Source organism: Mirounga leonina, unplaced genomic scaffold, assembly GCF_011800145.1.
Source record: "Mirounga leonina isolate KUSES-001 unplaced genomic scaffold, KU_Mleo_1.0 Mir_91, whole genome shotgun sequence".
NCBI lineage: Eukaryota > Metazoa > Chordata > Mammalia > Carnivora > Phocidae > Mirounga > Mirounga leonina.
In genome coordinates, this window is record NW_023270839.1 from 42139482 (window position 1) to 42165249 (window position 25768).

The following is a 25768-nucleotide window of genomic DNA, read 5'->3' on the forward strand; positions in this document are numbered from 1 at the left end:
GTGTGGGGTTCCCTGCTCAGCAGGGAGTCTGCTTCTCTCCCCCTCTCTCTGCCACACCCCCTGCTCATGTTCTTTCTCTCAAATACATAAATACATAAATAAATTCTAAAAAAAGAGAAAAAAAAGTAAAGTCATTTTAGGACCCTGGCCATCTTGTGAAAGAATGTAAGAAAAGCAGCCACTAAAAAAAAAAAAAAGACTAAACAGCCACTATCAGGCCAGGAGGTAGCCAATCATATCAGGGACAATAAATCAGTGGTAAAACTCCTAGTGCTGATTCAAAAGGAAAGATTGACCTGACACAAATTCTTGACTTATCTTTGTAGAATCTGAACCTCTTTGAGCATTTAGATACCTGACCAACTGGAGCCCGAGAATTGTTGATGCTGATCCTTGCCAGCCTCATGACTTTAACCTGGACTTAGTCACCTTAAGGTGACTTCTGTCCCAATTCCATGCTGTATTCCTCATTGTGCAAGCCCCTTTATGAATATGTATGCACGCTTAGCTTAAAATTTCCCCAGTCTTGTTGTTCAGGGAGACACTGCTTTAGGGAAACATCCCCGGTGTTCTCCTTTGCTTATTGCAAGTAAAACCCTTCCTTTTCCAATTCTTTGGCTTGATTGTGTCTTTTGGTTCAACACACACCAAGAGGCAAACCCAGTTTCAGGTAACAATAAGGACTACTATACAGATCTTCCTCGACTTATGATGTGGTTACCTCACGATAAACCCATCCTAAGCCTAAAATATCGTCAGTCAAAAATGCATCTAGGGCGCCTGGGTGGCTCAGTTGGTTAAGCGACTGCCTTCGGCTCAGGTCATGATCCCAGGGTCCTGGAATCGAGTCCCGCATTGGGCTCCCTGCTCTGTGGGGAGCCTGCTTCTCCCTCTCCCACTCCCCCTGCTTGTGTTCCCTCTCTCGCTGTGTCTCTCTCTGTCAAATAAATAAATAAAATCTTTTAAAAAAAAATGCATCTAACACACCTACCAAGCATCATAGCCCAGCCTCGCCTGCCTGAAATGTGCTCAGAACACTTACATAAGCCTACAGTTGGGCCAAATCCTCTAACACAAAGCCTAGTTTATAAGAAAGTGTTGAATATCTCAAGTGATTTGTTGAATCCTGTACTGAAAGTGGGCAACAGAATGGATGTCTGGGTATGGAGTGGTTCTAAGGCTATTGGTTGTTTACCCTTGTGATGGCCTGGCTGCCTGTTTCCTGTGCCTGCTGCCCCTGCGCAGGGTCACCAGAGAGGATTGTACCATACATCACTAGCCCAGGAACAGACCCAAATTCATTCCTGGGAGTACAGTTTCTATTGAAGGCTTTTGCACCATCATAAAGTAAAAAAATCAGTAAGTTGAACCATTGCTAAATCAGAGACTCTCTGTAATCCACATTTCTGGCCACCAAATGCCATCCCCATGGGCAAAATAGCCTCACTCATCCTTTCTGAGGCAGTCAACCCCAGAGTCTCATTCTGGATGGACCTGTATTCTGACACCTTAATCCACTCAGAGGTTTTTAATGTGGATGTGAAAGCGATATTTTTTATTAGATCCTTGTTGTAAGGTTGAGTTTTCACTGTTTCATCTTTCTTTCTTTCTTTCTTTTTTTTTTTTTTAAGATTTTATTTATTTATTTGAGACAGAGAGAATGAGAGAGAGAGAGCACATGAGAGGGGGGAGGGTCAGAGGGAGAAGCAGGCTCCTCGCTGAGCAGGGAGCCGGATGTGGGACTCGATCTTGGGACTCCAGGATCATGACCTGAGCCGAAGGCAGTCGCTTAACCAACTGAGCCACCCAGGCGCCCTCACTGTTTCATCTTTCATCTAATCTGTAATGAGAAGCAGTCTGTCTTCCAACTCTGCAAATCTCTGAATCTGTGGACTCTTTTGCTTTTCATTTCTACTTGCCAACGAGCCAATTTCTCTCTCTCTCTGTGGTTCTCTCCCCGCCCCACCCCTCCTTCTCTATCTTTCTACATCTCTATCTCTCTCTGAAATCTTGTCAAATACAGCTAAGGCACACCGTTAATATTATGTTCTCTCTCTCTTTTTAAAGATTTTATTCTCAAGTAATCTCTACACCCAACATGGGGCTCAGACTTACAACCCTGAAATCAAGAGTCCCATGCTCTTCTGACTGAGCCAGCCAGGTATCCCTAATATTATGTTTTCTAACTGCTTCTTCTAGAGTACAAGTTCATTAGGTACATAATCTACCTTCCAAGTAACTTTGGCAACATTTTTACCAAATGTTTCACTACTGTGTAATATGGCTCACCATCCTTATCAGTGCCAGTGACACCTTTTTAAGTTTTTGTTCTGGCTGCATTTCACATTAGGGATCGGTCAAGATAGGCTAGGGTGTAAGTAACAAACTCCAAAATCTCAATTGCTAACAACGATACGATTATTTCTTGCCTATGCTACGTGTCCGGTGTGGATCAGCAGGGACATCTGCTCTTTAAAGCCACTCAGGAACCGTGGCTGATGGGAGCTGCTCTTCATTATATGCTTCCACAATCATCCCAGCAGGGAGAGAGGGGACATGGCACAAATCCATGGCTCTGCCTAGAAGGGGCACATCTTCCTTTTCCTAATACTTTCTTATTCAAAGTGAATCACACAAGTATGCCTAGGTTCAAAAGGTTCGGGGAAGAGTCCATCTTATCAGATTCACAGAAAAGAGAACCTGCATACTTGTGAATGATCTTAATGGCTATCACAGGTATTTTTGTTTTGAGAATTTATTGCAGTGAAATAGACTACAGGTAACAATTATCCATATACTTGGGTCTAATTTTATAACTCCATGTGGGACTTCTGCTACTCTATTTTTTGTTGTTGTGATAAGAGGCCATCATATTCTAAGCCCACCCTCAAAATTTAATTTTGCTTTACACCTGAATAAAAATACCTAATCCTTAAGACTGAGTTCCTTCCACTTAAGCCACACCCATTCGACAGAAGTTATAATTCAGATGTTTCTTTATTCTATCCCCCTTCCTTATCTGACATTTCCTTCTGTAATTCTATCAGAGACTGAAGACCATGGTTAATAACATGTTTTGTGAGAAGGTCAATTCAGAAAAATTACAAGTGTTTGTTTTTATTCAAAATGAAAGTTTTGTTTTGTTTTTGCTTTTATTCAAAAATTTTAAAATGGCTTAATTTAGTTCTAAAATAATGGATATTCTTAAGGTTATGATTATCTACTTCGCTGAATGGAAGAATGTTAGTGAGAAAGAAAACAGAGCTGTTGTTTAGCAACTAATATAAATATCTAGGCATATTTGAGAGCTTCGTAGCAACATGAGACAGCTTTCTAATCTTTCATCCTGAAATTAGATCCTAGGACTGTCTTGAAGCTAGTCTTACTAAATCCAGGCTTTTAAATCATTGGTTGAAAATGCCCTGACAGAAAATATGTCAAGTTAAACATTTTCGTAAAGATGGCTGCTGAGGGGCGCCTGGGTGGCTCAGTTAGTTAAGTGTCTGCCTTCAGCTCAGGTCATGATCCCAGGGTCCTGGGATCCAGCCCCATGTCAGGCTCCCGGGTCAGTGGGAAGTCTGCTTCTCCTCTTCCCTCTGCCCCTCCCCCACAATTGGCTCTCTCTCTCTCTCAGATAAATAAATAAAATCTTAAAAAAAAAAAGATGGCTGTTGAAAACCCCTTTCTGTGAATAAGCACCCAAGGTCACAAGCAAAGAAGACATTCATTCATTCAACTAACATTCATTGGGTCCCTGTTATAGGTCAGGCCCTATGCTAAGTGCAGGGGGTACAGTGGAAAACAAGATAGGTAGGAACCCTGACCTCCAGGAGCTTACTTTTGGTGTGGGTCAGCACCAACTAGACAAGCAATTGAATAAAATCATTATACACTGAGATCAATACAGTGAAAAAGTGAATAAGAGAATAGTGCATCAGTCAGGATTCGTGGATTCTTTTTTTTTTTTTTTAAGTTATTTATTTATTTATTTAATTTTTGCTCCCAGTGTGGGGCTTGAACTCATGACCCTGAGATCAAGAGTCACATGCTCTTCCCACTAAGCCAGCCAGGCAATGCTGTATCAGTCTGGATTCTTGATGGCAAGCAAGGATATCCATTTAAAAGGAAAAAAGAGTGGTTCCTGGCTGGCTCAGTCGATAGAGCATGCAACTCTTGATCCTCATGTGGTGAGTTCAAGCTCCACATTGGGCATAGAAATTACCTAAAAAAAAAGAAAAAAGAAAAAATAACCAGGAAGATAATTGGGAGCTTTTATGATCAAAGGGAGCCTGAATGAGTAGGCTTGGAAGGTGAAGTAGAATCCTGAGGGATTGGGGAGTAGGTAGCAGGAACTGAGATGCTACAGAAAGCTATGTTTGCTGGGTCTCTGCCTTGGTGTCCCCATGTCTCCACAGAGAAACAGGGAGCCCGCAGTGAGGTTTTGCTTGATTGGGCTTGGCTCACACACCTGTCCCCCTAGCTGAACCATGAAGCTGTTCTCTCTCAGCTTCTGGCCTTCAGGTTGGGTGTCTAGCTCTTGGCACTCCCCTCCCACCAAAACTCCCACGGTGGGGAATTCCCTCTTTGAGGTCTATTATAGTGAAGGTGACTTAGATGTGGGTCAGCCAAAAATAGGGCAAATGTTGACGAAGGTTGAAATAAACTCTACCACCTACTGTCTTTAGATAAGAAGGTATCTCAGAGAAAGTAACATTTAAGCTGAGCCAAGCCTGTTCCTTTCTTCTTCCCAAGTTTGTCACACCATGGTTTTAATGAGTGTTTCCCTGGTGACTGACAAAGTTGAACATCTTTTCATGTATCTATAGACCATTTGGAATATGATCTTTAGTGAAGTGCCAATTGAAGTCTCTTGTCTATTTGCTGTATTGGGTTGCATGCTCTTTGTTCTGTTAAATTGATTTGAAGGAGTTTATAAGCTTGTAGTATAATGTTCTAAATGATCTCTTTTGTTGGATACATGTATTTCAAATATCCCTCCCACTATTGACTTGCTTTTTTTTCTCTCTTAATAGTGTCTTACGATGAAAAGAAGTTTTTAAATTTTAACATGCTCCAATGAATGCTTTCCTTTGTGGTTGGCACTTTTTGTGTGCTATTTAAAAAATCTCTGCCCAGGGACACCTGGGTGGCTCAGTCGGTTGGGCACCTGCCTTTGGCTCAGGTCGTGATCCCAGAGTCCTGGGATCGAGTCCCTCATCAGGCTCCTTGCTCTGCGGGAGTCTGCTTCTCCCTCTGCCTGCCACTCCCCCTGCTTGTGCTCTCCTCTCTCTTTCTCTCTCTCTGACAAATAAATAAAATTTTTAAAATAAATAAATAAATAAATAAATAAATAAATAATCTCTGCCTAGAGGCACCTGAGTGGCTCAGTTGGTTAGGAATCCAACTCTTGATTTTGGCTCAGGCCATGATCTCAGGGTCATGGGATTGAGCCCCTTGTCAGGCTCTGTGCTCAGTGGGGAGTCTGCTTGAGATTCTCTCTCATCCTCTCCTTCTGCCCCTCCCATGTTTTCTCTCTCTCTCTCTCAAATAAAGAAATAAATCTTAAAAAAAAAAAAATCTCACTTACTTTAAGATCATAAAGATATTCCTCTATGTTATAAAAGATTTATTTATATTTTTACATTTCATATTTAGATTTATTATCTATCTAGAATTGCTTTCTATGTGCAATTTGAGATAGGGGGTCAAGATTCATTTTATGCTAAATGATATCCAGTTGACCTTTATCTTTTATTGAAAAGATCATGCTTTCCCCCCAAGTGTCTCTGAACTATATCTTCTGTTTCTTGGTCTACTTACCTATCCTTGTGCTAATATTCACGATTTAATCACTTTAGGTTGCTATGTCTTGATATCTGGTACTGTGAGGCATCCACTTAGGTTGTTTCCTTTGAGATTGTATTTGCTATTCCTGAATCATTGCATTTCTGTAAATATTAGAATCAGTTTATTAATATTTACAACAAATATGGTAGGGCTCTGGTCGCAATTACATTGAATATATTCCAACGAAATATGTACCAATTTGGGGCAAACTGACATCTTTACAATATTGAGTATTCAAATCTCTGAAAAAAGTATAATTCCTTTAGTTATTTGGGTCTTTAATTTCAGTGAAATTTTAATAGTTTTCAGTGTAGAGGCCTTTTATAAAAGGTGTGTTCCAAGATATCTTTTGCTATTTTAAAAATGCTATTGTAGGGGTGCCTGGCTGGCTCAGTCAGTAGAGCATGTGACTCTCGATCTGGGGGTTGTGAGTTGTGAGTTCTACATTGGGTGTAGAGCTTCCTTAAAAAAAAAGATAAAAGTAAAAATAAAAGAGTTATTGTAATTGGTATCTTTTCCTGAATTATATTTTCTATTTGTTTACTGCTGATATGTAGAAATAGAATTGATTTTTGTTAGCTCACCATGCATCAAGTAAACTTGATAAATTCACTTATTAATTCTATTATCTAATAGTTTTTCAGGAAATTATTTTAGATGTTCTCCAGGCACAAACATGTAAATGACAATTTTATTACACTTTTTTCTAATCCTGATATTTTCTTCTATTTACCTTATTACCTTTCTCAATGCCATTATCAAAAGGTATATTTTCAATATTTTACCATTAACTAGGTTTTCTGTATGTTTTTGGTAGATTCTTATAATCATACAAAGGAGTTTCCTTCTATGACTAGTTTATTAAAGTTGATATCATGAATAGGTATTAAATTTTTATTAAATGCTTTTTCTGCATCTATCAACATGATCATATGACTTTTCACTTTCTGTGTCTGTTAATGTGGTGAATAAAGATTGGTTTTTATTTATTATTTATTTATTTATTAAAAGATTTTATTTGTTTATTTGACAGAGACAAAGATAGTGACAGCAGGAACACAAGCAGGGGGAGTGGGAGAGGGAGAAGCAGGCTTCCTGCTGAGCAGGGAGCCCAATGCAGGACTCCATCCCAGGACCCTGGGACCTGTGACCTGAACTGAAGGCAGATGCTTAACTGACTGAGCCACCCAGGCGTCCCAAGATGATTGGTTTTTAAATGTTAAACAACTTTTTGTGTTCCTAGGATAAGTGCCTCTTGGCTATATTCTATTTTGCTTTTATATATTGATGTATTCAAGAGTTTTGCTCCTATGGAAATGAGAGAGAATTGTCTATACTTTTTTTTTCTTGTAGTATTCTTGTCAGGTTTTGGTTTCAAACCTGGCCTCATAAAGAGTTGAGTATATCTTTTCCTAACCTTGGGAAGACTTTGTGTAAGATTGGTTATTGTTTCTTCCTTAATTGTCTGGGAAATTCACTGGTGAAATCATCTGTGTCTAAAGTTTTCTTTTGTAAGAAGGTTTTAAATAATGGATTCAATTTCTTTGATATATATAGGACTATTCTTATTTTCTATTTCTTCTTGAGTCAGTTTTGGTAAGTTATATGTTTTATGGAATTTGTTTATTTTATTTAAATCATCAGCTGTATTGCAAACAGGCTGTTCATAGTAGTCTCTTATCTCTTTTAGTGTCTACAGGATCTGTAGTGTTCTTTTGTTCATTTGTGGTAGTGATAATTTCTCTTTTTTTTCTTCTTGATCAGCCTTATTAGGGGTAACCAATTTTATTAAAAATGTTAAATAGCCAACTTTCAGCTTTGTTGATCTTCTATATCTTATATTTGTTATAAATTTTATATCTGCTCTTATTTTTATTATTTCCTTACTGCTAGCTTGAGTTTGATTTGGTGTTCTCATAATGTCTTTCTGAGATGGAAACTTACATAATTGATTTTCAACTTAAAAATTTTTCTAATATAGGCATACATGGCTCTAAATTTCTAAGTTTGTTTTATTACTTTAAAAATTATGGTAAATTGTATAACACAAAAGTTGCCACTTACAAGTTAAACAAATTCAACAAAGGTGTGAAATACAAAAACCAACACACAAAAATCAGTTGTGTTTCTATACTAGCAATGAACAGTTTGAAAAAGAAATTAAGAAAATAATTTCATTTGGGGCACCTGGGTGGCTCAGTCATTAAGCATCTGCCTTTGGCTTGGGTCATGGTCCCAGGGTCCTGGGATCGAGCCCTGCATCCGGCTCCCTGCTTGGCAGGAAGCATGCTTCTCTCTCTCCCACTCCCCCTGCTTGTGTTCCCTCTCTTGCTATGTCTCTCTCTGTCAAAGAAATGAATAAAAATCTTAAAAAAGAAAAAAGAAAAAAGAAAATAACTTCATTTATAATGGTATCAATAAAAATAAAATTCTTAGGAGTAAATTTAACCGAAGGATTCATAAGAGATACTAGTCTATAATTTTCTTTCATTGTAATGTCTTTGTCTGATTTCAGTATCAGGTTAATGCCAGTTTTACAGAATAAGAAAGTACTATGTTCTCTTCATTTTGGGGGAAGAGTTTGAGAAGGATTGGTGTTAATTCTCCTTCAAATATTTGGTAGAAGTCATCAGTGAAATCATCTGGTCCTGGGATTTCTTTGTTGGGAGGATTTTTTTTTTTTTAATTATGAATTCAATCTCCTTACTTGTTATGAGTCTATTCAGATTTTCTATTTCTTCATGAGTCACTTTGATAGCTTGTGTGTTTCTAGGAATTTGTCCATTTCATCTAGGTTATCCAACTGGTTGGAGTACAGTTGTCATAGTATTCTCTTGTAATTTTTTTCATTACCATGAAGTTGATTGTGTTGTTTGATTTCCATATATTGTGCATTTTTCAGTTTTCCTTTGGTCATTAATTTCTAGTTTCATTCTATTGTGATTGGAAAAGATATTTTGTATAATTTCAATATTTGTGTATTTATTAAGACTTGTTTTGTGGACTAACATATAGTCTATCCTGGAGAATATTTCATGTGCCCTTGCTTCATATATTTTGGGGCTCTGCCAATATGTACATATATGTTTATATGTGTTGTATCTTCTATATGTATTAAATCTTTGTCAGTACAAATGTAAATGGATTAGACTCTCCAATTAAAAGACAGATTGTCAGAATGGATTTTATTTATTTATTTATTTATTTATTAAAAAAATTTTTTTAAAAAGATTTTATTTATTTAATTGACAGAGAGAGACACAGCGAGAGAGGGAACACAAGCAGGGGGAGTGGGAGAGGGAGAAGCAGGCTTCCCGCTGAGCAAGGAGCCCGATGCAGGGCTCGATCCCAGGACCCTGGGTTCATGACCTGAGCCGAAGGCAGACGCTTAACGACTGAGCCACCCAGGCGCCTCTATTTATTTATTTTTTAAAGATTTTATTTATTTGACAGAGAGAGACACAGGGAGAGAGGGAACACAAGCAGGGGGAGCAGCAGGCAGAGGGAAAGCAGGCTCCCTGCTAAGCAAGGAGCCCCATATGGGGCTCGATCTTAGGACCCTGGGATCATGACTCGAGCCGAAGGCAGACGCTTAACTGACTGAGCCACCCAGGTATCCCTGTCAGAAGGAATTAAAAAAAAAACAACAAACTTTTATCTGTATATAATGCCCTTCTTTGTCTCATAACTTTTTAAATTTAAAATCTATTTTGTCTGATAATAATATATAACCACTCTCTTTTGGTTATTATTTGTGTGGAGTATTTTTTCCCACTTTCAATCTCTTTGTGCCTTTATATCTAAAAGGTGTCTCTTGTAGATAGCATATAAATGAATCATTTTTTTTCTGTTCTAACAATATCTCTCTGTTAAGTGGAGAGTTTAATCTGTTTACATTTAAAGTAATTACTGATAAGAAAGGACTTCTTTCTGCCACTTAACTATTTCTTTTCTGTATGATTTATGTACTTTTTATTCCTCAATTCCTCCATTACTGCCTTTTTTTCGTATCTGGCTGAATTTTTTATAGTGTTCTGATTCTGTTATTCTTTTTTTTTTTTTTTTAAAGATTTTATTTATTTGACAGAGAAAGACACAGCAAGAGAGGGAATACAAGCAGAGGGAGTGGGAGAGGGAGAAGCAGGCTTCCCGCTGAGCAGGGAGCCTGATGCGTGGCTGAATCCCAGGACCCTAGGATCATGACCTGAGCGGAAAGCAGACGCTTAACAACTGAGCCAACCAGGTGTCCCTGATTCCGTTATTCTTAACTTTCCTGTACATATTTTAGTGATTTTCCAACCTAATCTGAATAGTACCAACTAAATTTCAATAACAAGCACTCTGCTATCATACATCTCTGTTCCTTCCCTTTTATTGTCACAGATTGCACCTTTATACATGATATGCCCATTAACATCGATATATGGTTATTATTTTGAGCATTTATATTTTATATTTTATTTTTAAAGGTTTTATTTATTTTTGAGAGAGAGAGAGCACAAGCAGTGGAAGAAGCAGACCCCCTGCTAAGCAGGGAGCCCAGTGGGGGGTTTGATCACAGGACCCTGAGATCATGACCTGAGCTGAAGGCAGACACTTAACCACTGAGCCACCTGGGCTCCCTGAGCATTTATATTTTAGATCATATAGAAAAAAGGGGGAAGAGTTACAAACCAAAAGTATAATAATATTGACTTTTATTTACCTATGTCGTTACCTTTACCAGTGTTCTTTATTTCTTCACATGGCTTTGAGTTACTGTTCACTGTCCTTTCCTTTTAACCTAAAAGATTCTCTTTAGCATTCCTTCTAGGGCAGGTTTGTTAGTAGTAAGCTCTCTTAGCTTTTATTTATCTTGAAATGTCTTAGACTTCATTCTTTTTTTAAAGATTTTTATGCATTCATTTGAGAGAGAGAGAGAATGTGCACACAAGTGGGGGAGGGGCAGAGGGAGAGGAAGAAGCAGACTCCCTGCTGAGCAGGGAGCCCAAAGACTTGGGGCTCAATCCCAGGACCCCAGGATCATGACCTGAGCCGAAGGCAGATTCTTAACCAACTGAGCCACCTAGGTGCCCCTTATATTAGCCTTCATTCTTGAAGGATAATTTTGCTGGATATAGAATTCTTATTTGGCAGGGTTTATTTACAGCAGCACTTTAAATATGGAACCCCATTGCTCTGCAGCCTCGACTGTTTCTGATGAGAAACTGGCTTTAAGTCTGATTGAGAATACGTGTGTATGGGCGCCTGGGTGGCTCAGTTGGTTAAGCGACTGCCTTCAGCTCAGGTCATGATCCTGGAGTCCTGGGATTGAGTCCCACATCAGGCTCCCTGCTCAGCAGGGAGTCTGCTTCTCCCTCTGACCCTCCTCCCTCTCATGCTCTCTGTCTCTCATTCTCTCTCTCGCAAATTAAAAAAAAAAAAAAAAAAGAGAATACGTGTGTATGATAAATTGATTTACTCTTCCTGCTTTCAAGATTTCCTCTACTTTCTTCTGACTGTTTAAATCTGTTCTGGAACCCCTCTAGTGATTTTTTCATTTTAGTTATTCTACTTTTCAGCTCCAGAATTTCTACTTCTTTCCTTTTAACAATTTCTATCTCTTTATTCATATTTTCATTTTGTTCATACATTATTTACCTCATTTCCTTTAGCTCTTTGAGAATATTTAAAACACTGGATTTAAAGTCTTTGACGACAGGCTTTAGGTGTCATCAAAAAACTGAGCATTCGAATATTATAATGTGTTATCTCTGGGACTCAAATGCTCTCCCTTCTCCAGGGTTTACTGTTCTTGATTGTTGAAGCCTCAGCTTATGTTCAGCCAGTGTTTTTACTGAGATTTCCTTGAACACTGGGAACTTAAACAAACAAACAAAACACCTTTCCCAATCTTTGTGGTTTGGCTCTGTGTGGGGTATTTCTTTTAACACTTAACTTGGCCGTTTGAAATTCTTCCTGAGCCTTCACTTTCTGGTTGCACCGAGCATATTTATCAGTCAATGGTGGAATCTTAGGGCTTTCTTGGGTCTTTCCTGAGATGTATCTTGTCTCAGGCACATGTGCCCCAGTGTTCATGAGCATTTTTCAGTTTGAATGACCTAATTTCTCAGTAAATTTCTCTCCCCAGCTTTTATTCCCAAGCTTTAGGTGGTCTATTTAGGTACCAATTGTAATCTTTGGCCCCAGGCAGTTGCAGGTTGTTTATTCATCTTACAGTGTTTTCAAGCAATGTCTGTGGCTTTTCCATTGTGGGTTTCAGGTTAAGCAAAACAGAGATAGGCCTTACATTAGTCCTTCAGCTAGCTCCCAGGAAGGTTAGAACAGAGGAACACAATGATTTCCAGGTACCAGGGCTCCATCCTGGGAAGGTAGGCTGCTGTCTTCAAGACTGCTGCCAAGTCAGGGGGGAGTACGGCAGGGGTAAGTGAAAGTACCATAAAGTTTTCTTACCATTCTTAAGTTGTCTTTTTTTTTTTTGGATTGAGCATTTGCTTGGTTGCTATAAACCTTTGACTATTTTTCAGAGCTCTGACAAAGTTGGTCTGACAGTTGCTGGTTATTATTTAAAGTTTCCGTGAAGGTAGGGGAGTTTGAGTTGCCTATTCTGCCGTTTTGATGATGTCTCTCTCGCCACAATTTCCATACATTGTATCTTCAATATTTATATACATGTATACTTTTCAGATATACATATTCATATATATGTGAAAAAATGTGTACTTTTATATTGAAGTAATTACAGATTCACAGGAGGTTGCAAAGAAATGTACAGCGAAGCCACACTCATCCTTTCCTCCATCTCCCCCAAAGTTAACATTTTACTGAACGACAGTGTAATACCAAAACCATGAAATTAACATTGGTAAGAACCACCCTTTCCCCTCATTCCTAACTGCCTGGCACCCACTAGTCTATTCACCATCTCTGTAATTATGTTATTTCATTAATGTTACATAAATAGAATCAGGCAATAAGCATCCTTTTGGGATTAGTTTTTTTCTGCCAGTATAATTTCCCTGGGGTTTATCCAAGTTGTTGTGTGTGTCAACAGTTTTTTTTCTTTTTCTTTTTCTTTTTAGATTGCTGAGTAGTATTCCATGGTATACATGCATCACGGTTTGTTTAGCCATTTACCCATTAAAGGAGATTTGGATAGTTTCTAGTTTGGGGCTCTTATAAATAAAACTGCTATGAACATTCTTGTACAATTTCCTGCATGGAAAGAAGTCTCCCTTTCTCTGGGATAAATGTCCAAGAATTGTTGAGTTGTATGGTGAATACATTTTCAGTGTTCAAAGAACTGCCAAACCTATTTTTCAAAGTGGCTATACCATTCCTACCACAAACACATGTGTGATCCATGTCTAAGAAAGCTATGTTTCATTCAAGGTTATAGAGATTTACTCCTAAGAGTTTTATAGTTGTTTTTTTTTTTTTAAGATTTTATTTCTTTATTTGAGAGAGAATGAGAGAGAGAGCACATGAGAGGGGGGAGGATCAGAGGGAGAAGCAGACTCCCCGCTGAGCAGGGAGCCCGATGCGGGACTCGATCCCGGGACTCCAGGATCATGACCTGAGCCAAAGGCAGTCGCTTAACCAACTGAGCCACCCAGGCGCCCAGAGTTCTATAGTTTTAACTCATATTTAGGTCTATGATTAATTCTGAGTTAATTTTTGTATGCTGGGTGGGACAATAATTTTAGGGCCCACAAAAATGTTTTAAATCTTTAAAATCAGAAGAAAAGGTAAGTATACTCTGCTTGGATTGCATTAGTCTTTATACCAATACAAATGTAAAATGTAGTTTTTTTAAAATGTGATTTTTTAATATATACATACTTAATATATTTATATATTTATGGAAGAAGGGGTCTCTGAGGTTCTTTCTGACACCAAATATGTGATATCTTTCCACACCAATTCTCCAACACCAACTAAGTATCGAACAATTCAGTTTTTTTTTCTAAGATTTTATTTATTTATCTGAGACAGAGAGAATGAGAGAGAGAGAGCACATGAGAGGGGGGAGGGTCAGAGGGAGAAGCAGACTCCCCACCGAGCAGGGAGCCCGATGCGGGACTCGATCCAGGGACTCCAGGATTATGACCTGAGCTGAAGGCAGTCGCTTAACCATCTGAGCCACCCAGGCGCCCCCAACAATTCAGTTTTGACACCAACTCCAGGCAGAAGCTCAGACCTCACAAGACTGCCCCTACTTCAGATACCAGGTGCCAGTCCCATAGGCCACTTGTACTGCTGACTTACCAAATTTGAGGATTCCTATAATTCCTGCTCAGTTTTGATAATTCATTAGAGTGGGCTCACAAAACTCAGGAAAACACTTTACTTAGATTTACCAGTTTATTATAAAGGAAATAACTCAGGAACAGCCAAATGGAAGAGATGCATAGGGTAATGCATGAAGGGTGGGGATGCAGAGCGCCCTTGCCCTCTCTGGGCACCTGCCTTCCAGTACTTCCATGTATTTACTAACCCCCATCTAATCATGTATTTAGTCTTTGTGTTTAGTCTCCCATCCTGAAGCTCCCGAGGAGCCATACTCTCTCACCTCATTAGTATAAGCTCAGGTATGGTGGAAAGGGGCTCATCATGAATAATGAAAGACAATCCTATCGTCCAGAAATTTTAAAGGTTTTAGGAACTCTGTGCCAGGAACCAGGGACGAAGTCATATATATATTTTTAATTTTTTTATTTTTATTTTTAAAGATTTTATTTATTTATTTGACAGAGAGAGACACAGCGAGAGAGGGAACACAAGCAGGGGGAGTGGGAGAGGGAGAAGCAGGCTCCCCGCAGAGCAGGGAGCCCGATGCGGGACTCGATCCCAGGACCCCGGGATCATGTCCTGAGCTGAAGGCAGTCGCTTAACCAACTGAGCCACCCAGGCGCCCCCATAAATATATTTTTTATTATAGAATAGTCCCTAGAAGGCAAAAGTGTAGGGCAATGAAAGTCATAATGTGGTCCTGTCAGTTGAGTAGCCTTCCTAGCAGTCCATTTGTGAAATTATGGCATCTTGGAATAGGGTGATGGTAGTGGATGGCCAGTGAAATGGACAGGCTTGGGATATGTTTTAGAGGCAGAGTCAGCTGGATTGGCTGAAGGATTGGATGTGAGAGGTGAATGAAAGAGAGGGACCAAGGATGATTTCCGGATTTTTGGTTTGAACAACTGGCTGAATGATGGTGCCGTCCACGGAGAATAGTGGGAAAGGAACAGGGCTAGGGGTAAAATCAAGGCACTATTTGACATGGAAATCTTGAGATGACTAGGAGTCATGAAATAGAGCTATTAAGTAGCCAGTTGGATTTGTGAACCTGGATTTTGGTGGGGAGGTCTGGGCTAGACAGAAATTTGAATGTCAACGAGCTGGATAAATTCACCTGGGGAGTGTAAAAAGAGAAGATAAGAGGGTGAGGACTGAGCCCTGGAGGGCTACAACATTTAAAATTTGAGCCAAAGAGGAGAAATCAGCAGATGATTTTGACAAGGAGGCTCAGTGAAGGAACAGGAAAATCAGGACAGGGAGATGTTAAAGGAAGTTCAGGGGGAAACGTGTTTCAAGAGAAAGGAGTCTTGTCCACTGTTTACAGTTCTCCTGAGAGGTCATTTTAGATAATGGGGAATTGACAATTGGTTTTGGAAACCTGGAGATCATTAATAATCTTGATAGGTGATCCTGATGAGAGAAGTCAAGGCTGGATCAGAGTAGGCAGAGAAGGGAATGTGATGTGAGGAAGGGAGAACAATCACTGTAGAGAGATCTTGAAATACCCGAGAATTTTTGCAGTGGAGAGAAACAGCAGTTCTGGAGGAGATTTTGGAGTAAAGGGAGGTTTTGTTTTAGGTGGGAGGAATTTCAGTATGTTTATATGCTGATAGGAGTAATCTAATAGGGGAAAAAGTAATGAGGCTGGAAGGCGAGGTGATTGTAGGAGTAAAGTTCTTAGGAATGTGGGAGGAAAGGAATCCAGGTCACTGGTAGAGGGACTGGCCTTCATAGGCACAGGGGCCCTTCTTCATTCATAGTAACCCAAATGTTACTATGCCTGTAGGAATAGTTTTGATGGTGAGTAGATCAGGGAGTTCATGTCTGTCTTCTTTTCATTTTTTCAATGAGGAATGAAGCAAAATGGAGAGCAGAAAGTGGGGGTTAGGGAGGAGGTATAGAAGGCTTTCAGTAGAGGGGAAAAGGTGTGAAATAATTCTTTCATCACATCTACTTAAATGTCAATTTATTGGAGAAAGCCCTCCAGGTATTAAGTACATCTCCTTCCAACCGCTATTCTCTCACTGAACCCCCTTGCTCTTTTCTGGTACTCATCACCAGTTGTAATTGTGTCTTTATTGGTTCACTTGTCTGTTCCTCCATTAGAGAAGTACAGGAGGGCGGTTACTTTGTTTTTAATTTCCCGATGTATACATAAAGAAACAGGACTGTTACATAATCACTAAATAATTACTTGTTGAAACAAAGAATTAATGAATGAACGTCTTCAGAATTTTGTCTTAGGTCACCCCTGTTAAGTGTTTGGACAAGTCACTTTTCCTCTCTGAGCCCTCATTTCTGACTATATACATACCACGTGAATTGTAATCTTTTCTCTGCCCACCTCAAAGCGCTGTCAGAAGGAGGATCTGAGCTAATAAATCTGGAAATGCATCATCAAATGATCCTCAAATGTAACGGATTGTTATTTTTAGCCCACGCGTAGCCTGGCAGGTAGCAGGTGCCCAAAAGGACTCCCTGATTGGGGGAGGGGGCCATTATAGGTTCTGTGACTGTAGGCATCGAGGCTTTGCAGAAGGGCTCCGCAGGCCGCGGAGGGGCGGGGCTCAGGCCCGCAGCCCCCTCGCTCCGGCCTTTCCCTGGAGGCGCTAGCCCGGAGAGGGTGGGGGGCGGGGAGGTCAAGGGGGGAGTAACTGTCAAACCTCCCCATTTGGCGCCATTATTTAAATGCTACGTGCCGGTCTCGCTGCTGTACGTGCCCGGGGCGGGGCTCCGAGCGCCGGGAGAGGGGCGGAGGCCGGAGGCAGGACGGGGAGGTGGAGGGGCGAGAGGGGACGGGCCAGGGCGGGGCCAGGCTGGCTAGAGGGGCGGGTCTAGCGGCGGCCCCCGGCGAGGTTCAGTGCGCTTGCGCTGACAGACGCAAGATGGCGGACAGTGCGGAACTAAAGGTAAAGCGCAGCTCGAATTCACTTCTAATATTCGGCCGCGGAGACGGCGCCGCTGGTGCCGAGGGGGATGGGTCCGGCCCTGGGGGGCCGCTCGGGCCTGACTCCACCCGGGCCTGGAGTTGTAGGGAGGAGCGGCGCGCCCGGCCCCAGCTGAGGGGGCCCGGCAGCGGCGGGCCGCGGGCCCCGGGTGCCTCGGGGGCGCTGACGGGTCGTCCCCGGCGTGTTATTGTTGTGGGCGCCTCTGGCGGGGGTGGCGAGGGAAGAGATCGGGAGTCGGGAGGTAGGGGCCTCGGCTGCCCCCTGGGCTCGGCTTCTTCACCTTCCACCAGCCTCCCCGCCCCCCCATGGGGGAACGGGGGCTGGGGCAGAGTGTTCGTGTAGGGGGGGATTGGGAAAGCTACCCGCCGCCGCTTCCTCTTCCTCCTTTGCAGTCCCGGGCTGCTGTCAGGAGCTCTCCTCAGACCCCCGGGAACTTGGCTTCGGCCGCCCCGCCCCTCCGTGGCTCCCTGCCGCCCCCGCCCCGGACTCGGCTCTACGCGGCTGCCCGCCTGTCAGGAGGCGCCCGGGGTGCCCCGCTTGTGGCTAGCGCGATCCTGGGGCTATGGGGCGGGGATGTGGGGACAAGCTCCGGTAAAGTTTAGTGAGCCCCGGGCCGGCGTTGGGGTTCGGCTGAGGGGTAGCGGGGTAGTCTGCCTGGGCGGGACGTTACTTTCTCTCTGATTCTGAGGGGGGGGGGGGGGGGGGGAAGAACCCCCCTCGAAGGGTGTGTATTTGGAAGCAGTGGTGGGTGGTGGGAAGCAGCTACCTCTCCCTTCTTTTCCTTCTCTTCCTTTGCCTGGTGTGGAGGGTGAGAGGAGCCTTTGGGGGTCTCTGCACACACCATGATGGCGATGCTATAGCTGATGGAGGTGAATGGTTCGTGTTTATATCCCCCCGTTGCCTTTTGTTTGTAGGGACATCTTGCTGGCCATGTTGATTTGAACGAAATTCTCCCCTCATCCTACTTCAACCCCCAATAAATAGAACGTTCCTCCGTTCCTCTCAACTGTACCAATTACTCACGCCTCGCGAAATTGGATGAAAGGGTGCCCCCTTTTCCCCGCTTTTTCTCCCACCCCAATCTTCTTTACCTGATGATGGCTTCTTTACCGAAGCAGATATACCACTACACAAGCTGTTGGGGGAGGGGGGTGGAACCCTTATGATTGGATTGTGACAAATGGGGCTCCGCTTGAATAATTTTGGTTTAGTAGCAGGCAGTTTTAACTAACGCGTATTATTTCGAGGCTCTGAACGCGATATTCCCCTCTCTGTGGCTTCCTGTGTGTGAACCAAGCAGCTGGCTATATCTTGACCCAGAGAACTGACATCTCTGTCAGAGTGGCGATTGGGATATACAGTTGTAAATCTTTGGGGAGGGTCCTCTGTCTCTATTTAATAAAAATTATTTTTAAAAAATTTCTCCGTTATACTGGAACGACAGCTTCTAGAACAGGCAAACACCAGGTTTGTTTCTGGAGTTTTTCTGTGGAAAGCTTCGCTGAAAGATCAGTTTCCTCAATAATTTTGCAATGTTAACATTCCAAAATTTGTATACTAAGGCGCTGGCTTTGAATGTCATTCTTTTAAAATTTACTTCTAATTACAAATTAATTGAAGAGAGAGCAGATTTGGAATGGTTGGTCTCGTTTTTTTTCCAGTTTCAAACTATTGACTGAAATTAAAAAGCCTCAGCATTTGGAATATTTTTGAGGTCATTAACTCTTGAAATACAAAGTACACAACTTTAAGATACATGTTTTCTATAGCTTCACTCTTAAGATGTAGTCACAGTGTTGCTGTGATCTTTGACTTCTAATATTTATTTTGTTTGGAATCCTTTTGAATGATAGCTAATCAGTTCTGTTATACATGGGCCACAGAATAAAGCTGAAAAGCTTGTCTGGTTATATTGTCACTCTTGATGCTGTCCAAAGAAACTGGTATGGAAAGCACATGCTGGGAGATTTCCTCCTTTGTTCTTTCTCATTTTAAAGAAAGTGCCTTTGGGGATAGATCAGATCCCTGGTGTGAGTCTTGTTAGGTAAAGTTTCTCTTTACAAAAATGAGCCTGTATCAGATAAATGCTGAACACTTGGGGGAAACATTATTTTTCTAAAAATGGTCTCCCTTTTTGCTCTCTCAAAAATCTACTTGAGTTTTTTTCAGAGGAAAAACTACTCTTGTGTTCCTGTAGTACAATTTTTTTCAAATTATAGTAACTGTTTTGACCTACTGGTTTGGCATTGTGTGTTCCCAGTACTTTGAGAAGCTGTGATAAATTGCTTAGCTGGTGGTAGCTGTGTTAAAAATTTTAGTACTTGATTGTGGTTAAATTTGCTGGGCTTTTTTTTTTTTTTTTTTGAAGGGGTAGATGATCTTAGGAACGCCTACCATAGTTATTTGAGAATGTGTGTATATAATTTTCTGTGCAGTAAGCTTTGGAAGATACTCTTTTTGGAAATTACATTTTCTGATGGTTTTTCTTTTTTGTTTTGGAAGTAAGTAGCATTTGTTCTTAATGAGATAGAATAAGTCAGAATAAAATTTTAAAAAAACCCAGATTTCTCAGCTTTAGGTGAAAATATAGTACTGACAATAGCTTTCCAACTATGAGGCTTTGAGTAAATACAGTGACTTTTTTGTTATCTTAATTCACAACCCACATTTCATCTTGCTGTGGATTGTATTCATAATTACTTTCCACATGGCCCATTTGAGTGAGTCCTTTTAAATCTATAACAAATCTACAAAGATCGGATGGGAAAAATGGATAGATCTGTATCTCCTGTAGGAATAGTGCAAGCTGCAACACTTGAAGATACTGCCAATAAAAATTAGATTGTGGGTCATACATATCAAAAAGTATTCTCTGGGCGCCTGGGTGGCTCAGTTGGTTAAGCGACTGCCTTCGGCTCAGGTCATGATCCTGGAGTCCCTGGATCGAGTCCCGCATCGGGCTCCCTGCTCGGCAGGGAGTCTGCTTCTCCCTCTGACCCTCCCCCCTCTCATGTGCTCTCTCTTACTCTCTCTCAAATAAATAAATAAAATCTTAAAAAAAAAATTCTCTATGCGCGTTTGTTTATGAAAGGTTTAATTTTTTCATTAGGGGAATACCCATAAATGACATGTGTAAGAAGGTCGAGAGTGAGCATTTTATTATCTTTAGGAACTTAAAAAGCAGGAGGGTGTGATGGCCAGATGATCTTGGAAGTTAAAAATCTGACAGCTTCATGTAGTTCCTCTTAAAGTACTTTTTTTTTTTTAAGATTTATTTATTTATTTTAGAGAGAGACAGTGCATGCCCTTGCTCGAGGGCAAGTTGAGGGAGGGGCAGAGGGAGAGGAGGAAAATCTCAAGCAGACTTCCTGCTGAGCATGGAGCCTGGGGTGGGGTGGGGGTGGAGGGGCTCAAGGGCTTGATCTCACAATGCTAAGATGACCTGAGCAGAAATCAAGAGTCGGATGCTTAACCAGCTGAGCCACCTAGGCGCCCCAAAGTACTTTTTTTATTACAATTTTTTGGCATTAACTCTCAAATCAAGTTATATTGCCATTTTAACTCACAGGAGGAACAGTGGGGAGGAAGAAGTTCATCATTTTAGTGGAATAAAATAATGGAATTCAATGGGAAGAGAAGCCATACTTTTGACACTATATGCTTTTAAAGTATAAGCATGTCAGTAAATTCTGTTGTCATATTCTGCCTCTTTATTTTCAAGAAATAGCCACTTAATTTTAATCTTTGTGTTGTGATTTGTCTGCTTTAATTTCAGATAGAAGGAAATAAACCTTACAGTTGATGTGTGAATTTGATTTGACTCTCCCTAATTTGGTTTGGTGTCAAGTGCCACATTTAGATAGCTTTTGTTTTAAGTCACCATTTTTATGAAGAGTATTTAAAAACAATTTATAAAACACTTTAGTTTTTAAGTATTTCATAGAATTGTTTTGAAATACTGCGTTTTCATCTACAGTTTTCTCCTAGGTCATTGTATTGTCTTTCTCTTCAAAGAGTCTCTTGTAACCACTGTGGATTGCAATAGTGCTTAGTGGTGAGTCCATAGCTGATTGACCTTGGGTTTCTCCTGGTGAACTACATCAACGTGCTGCTCCAGGTTGCTTGCTGAGGCTTTTTGAGTTCAGTGTGATTTGTACCCTTTCCTGGTGGTAACTGGGGATAAGAAAATAAAATGGCTCATGGTTGTAGTGGGAACTGGGAAGAAGTATCTGAGTTTCTGAAAAACTGGGTGTTTATGATAAGATGTAGCCTTTATTAAGACCCCTGGTTCATTACTTTGTAGAATTGATTGTAGTGCTTTCTGAAGTATTTTGCTCTGGCATTTAGCAGCTTTTTCTTTTTTTCGTATTTGAATGAATAATATTTTTGTATAGTACTTTGCACTTTATAATGTTGCATTTTATAATGTATCACATTATCTCATCTGATCTTTCCAACAGTTCTTTGAGGTAGGAAGGCAGGTCACATCTCTTTGATTGATGAAGTGAGCCCAGAAAGAGTAAGTGACTAGCCCAAGGTCATACAAGTAAAAGTGGCAGGAACTTGACCCTAGGTCTTAATGATTTCAAACCCTGTACTGTATAGGCTGCTGTAAAGGTGCCATGTCTGTCCTGGAGCCCTCTAGGGTGCCTCGCTCACAAAGAATTCCAGTTATGTTGTTGCTAATACTTTCCCTCTTGCTCTATGCCAGGGTATTTTTGGATATTCCTTGAGCCTTTTGCAAGGAATATTTTGGAGTTTGTTAGTTGGAATCATAGATGTTAATTCTTGCAAATGTCATTTTGCCAAAATTTCAGAGAATACTGAAAAATAAGCAGGAAAAAAAAAAAGACACCTGTAATCCCAGCACTTAGAAATATCATGGTTAACATCTGGGTATCTATCTGCTTAGACTTTATCTCTGTGAGCGTATGTATATGTATATTCATCACAAAAAGAGATCATGTTTTTATGTGTAATCTGCTATTTTCATGGCTAACTTTCTAGGTAAGTAAATATAGGTCTGTGTGATCATTTGAAAGGTAACACTGTATTTAATTCAGCTAGTCCCTTATCATTGGACAATTAGATATTTCTACTTTTTTGCTCTTTTAAATAATGTCTTGACAAACAGCCTGATATAAAGGTTGCACGTGTTTTATTCTAACAGAATACATTGATATGACAGAACTTTTTCTGTGCTTTAGGGAGCAATGCTAAGGGTATTTTGATTAGATGAAGTGTTGTGAGTGAAATAAGTAATTCTTGATTTGTTCATTGTCTATGCCTTTGTTTCTGTTTCTATAAACCTATCAGATAAGATTATTAAATGATGGCAGAGTATATTCTATAAAAATGTAAGTAAACATTTGATAAAGTATGAAATAGACTATGAAACAGCATTTATAATTTATTTCAAGTATGTTTGATTTTGGAAATTATATCATAGTAATCAAATATTGGAAGTTTATGTGCCTTGTTTAGATGTGCACCTGTTTTTAACTGACATTTAAGAAAAGTAGTGCTGAGCATTAATATAAAGTGGAAATGAGAATTTGCCTTACTCATATTTTTTTCTCAAAACTAAATGTTGCCAAAGTATTAGTTTGGTAGATAACATTGTTTTGAGGAGGCTGTTATAGAAAAGAGGTTACAGAGGCAATGAAAATATTTTTCTATTTTAAGAAGAAGTCTTTATGGGTTAAATTAACTAATAAATGCATATGTGAACCTTTATGGGTTAAATCAATAAATGGATATGTCAGTTGAGTTAAGAATATTATTTGTGCAACATCTGGGAAGTACTGCACTGTAGAAGGAATAGTTGATGAGATTAAGGGCATGAAAGTGATCAAACTCTAAATTTGACATGTCAGATTTAGTCCATGTAAACTTGAATTTATATAACAAGTTTTACCATTAGGATTTTTAAAAATAGGTGAAAGGAAATTTTGAGTACATGGTTGTGTTTTATTATCAGTTTCATAATTGCTATGCACTTTTTGCTACTCTTATTACAAAACATTTGTGATTATACTTCCCTTTCCATGTTAAAAACTGTGGAACCCCCACTATTTTTCATTCCTTCTACTTTTGGTTTAAGTGGTATCACATGAAATGATAGCCCCCAAACTCCTCCCTTCAGAATTACCTGGTAAAACTTCCTTCTTTGTAATGAATTTCTAAAACTCAGTAAAATGAAGAAATTACCTTTTTCCCTTTTCTGTTTCACCTTAGATCAAACAAAATAAATATAAATCCTTTGAACATTAACTAGTAACTTTGAAATATCAATAACTCTCTGGAGATTGTTGCAAATGTGCCTATTTTTTTAAAACTTCATCTCCTCTTACCTTTCCTGCTATTCTTTTTTGCTTTCAATTTTCCCCCCTTTGGCTGCCAGGTTAATTTTCCCAAAACATTTCTTTTCATCCTGTCACTCCAATGGCTTTCCATTGAAAACAAGATAAAGTCTTAGCCCTCAGGTATTCAGGATTTTCTATAGTCTGATCCCAGTCCACTTTTTGTGTATTTTGTCTCCTGTACTCTATGGCAAAAGTCCTTAACTTAAAGCCAGAGCTGTTAGTTTGCTTCTTTTTGTTGACTGGTGTTCTGCTTTGTACACCACTTCATTTTCCCCCATTCGTACCCTGTGTACGTAGTAGGTGCTTAAGATACATTTGTGAAATGAACAAATTATGTTCAAAATTCGTTTCTTCTAGTAAGGGGGCTGATGCACATGTCTATATGACAGTCTCAATTGTAAATGTTCACATCATCACATTTTATTTTATGGCTGCTTTGTAGATGAACTTGAATAACGTTAAATCTAGAATAATTTATGGGGTGCCTGGGTGGCTCAGTTGGTTAAGCATCTGCCTTCTGCTCAGGTCATGGTCCCAGGGTCCTGGGATCAAGTGCCACATCAGGCTTCCTGCTCAGCAGGGAGCCTACTTGTCCCTGTGCCTGCCGCTCCCTCTGCTTGTATGCTCTCGCTCTCCCCTCTCTCTCTCTGACAAATAAATAAAACCTTTAAAAAAAATAAAGAAAATCTAGAATAATTTATGAAAGACTGTTTTAGGTTTGCCTTTTATATTTTTTTACGTTATAAAGATAATAAGTGACTACATTTCTGATTGTAGTGATATGGCAGTAAATAGAGTACAATTTTAAAGACCTTCATCATCTTCAACCCTCCCCTCCCCCAGAGGTAATCACTTCGGTATCTATTATTTTTTTGGGGGGTGGGGAGCATAACAGCTTTATTGAGATACAATTCGCATACCATACAGTTCATCTATTTGAAGTACAGAATTAACTGGTTTTTAATACATTTACAAAGTTGTACAACCATCAACATAATCAATTTTAGAATATTTTCCTTACCCCCAAAAGAAATCCTGTACCTTTCGGCTATCACCCCCACTGCCCACAACTCATTTCACCCTGAGGCAGCTGCTAATCTGCTTTTGGCCTCTGTAGATTTGACTATTTTGGACATTTCATATATATGAAATAATATATAGTCTTCTGTGTCTGATCTGTTCATTTTTCTTTGGATGGGCATTAACTGTGCCTGTATAATATTTTTAATTTATTGTATGTATATATCTAGATTCAGATATGACTGGGCATACAGAAGGGCACACATTCATTTATTACTAAATGAATGTACATGTACATAAATATATTTTCTAAAAACACAAGTGGGATCATACTATACCTAATATCCTTTAACTTGCTTTTTTCACTTAATATAATATATATTGAAGATCTTTCCATGTCATATCCCAAAGTGAGATCATCTCATTCTTTTTTTAACAGTGCACATATTTTGTATGTATATTTATAGAGGTTTACCTCTTGAATTTATCAATGTATATGTCTAAAAGTTCTTAACTTGTTTTGATAGTTTTGTTACACTGTTGCTTTTTTTTAAAACAGTTGCCACATTTAATATCATATCTATGGTATTAGCATTGGAGTTTCACTGAAAAATAGGAATAAAAACTAAAACAGGTAAAGGTTGTTTGGCTTGAGGAGAAATGGAATGTAGGCTCTTTATGGGATTCTGGCAGTGCACAACCAAAGCAGTTCATTTTGTATTTGGGTTTCTGAATGTGAGCAAGCCTGTTTTTAGCTTCATGGCATAGTGCTTAAAATAGAATTTAACATGCTATCTTGTGCTTTATGGTGAATTTTTAAGACTTTTCTTGCAGTCGTGTATGTCTAATCTTAAAAAAAGATCGGAAAGATTTCAGATAAACATTTTTCTCTTACATTAAAATCATCGTTCTGGTCTCCTCTAGGGTTCTGTAAGTTACCCAAGAAAGGGAATGTAGAGGCGCCTAGCTGATGGTAGGTACTTGGCAATAATTTGTTACTTATTCAGGAAGTTATCTATCACATTCTGTCATTCATAATTTTTGAGTTCCAACTCTGAGGTATCAGGCTATCAGTGGTTTAAGTATATCTCTGTGTATATGTATGTATTTAGATATTCTTGTTATAATGGGATATTTATTTAAAAAATTACCTTTTTTAAATCATACAAGTAGTGTATCAGCTATTACAGTGGTTCTCAAAGTCCGTTTTTCAGGCTTCTGGTGGCTGTCTAGGCTCTTTCTGGGGGTGGTCCAAGTCTAAAACTATTTTTTTTTTTTTAAGTATTTATTTAT

The 25768-nt window shown here is 39.7% G+C and overlaps 1 protein-coding gene across 2 annotated transcripts in view; it reads left to right on the forward strand.

Annotated features, from left to right (window-relative positions):
• The first annotated feature begins 16982 nt into the window (after nucleotides 1–16982).
• The window catches only part of PIAS1 (protein inhibitor of activated STAT 1), a 119058-nt gene continuing 110272 nt past the window's right edge, over nucleotides 16983–25768 (forward strand). For both annotated transcript variants that reach the window (XM_034993899.1, XM_034993901.1), the window contains exon 1: nucleotides 16983–17051. In XM_034993899.1, the coding sequence (XP_034849790.1) occupies nucleotides 17028–17051 (24 nt within the window). In that variant the 5' untranslated portion in view covers nucleotides 16983–17027. The remainder of the gene's footprint in view (nucleotides 17052–25768) is intronic.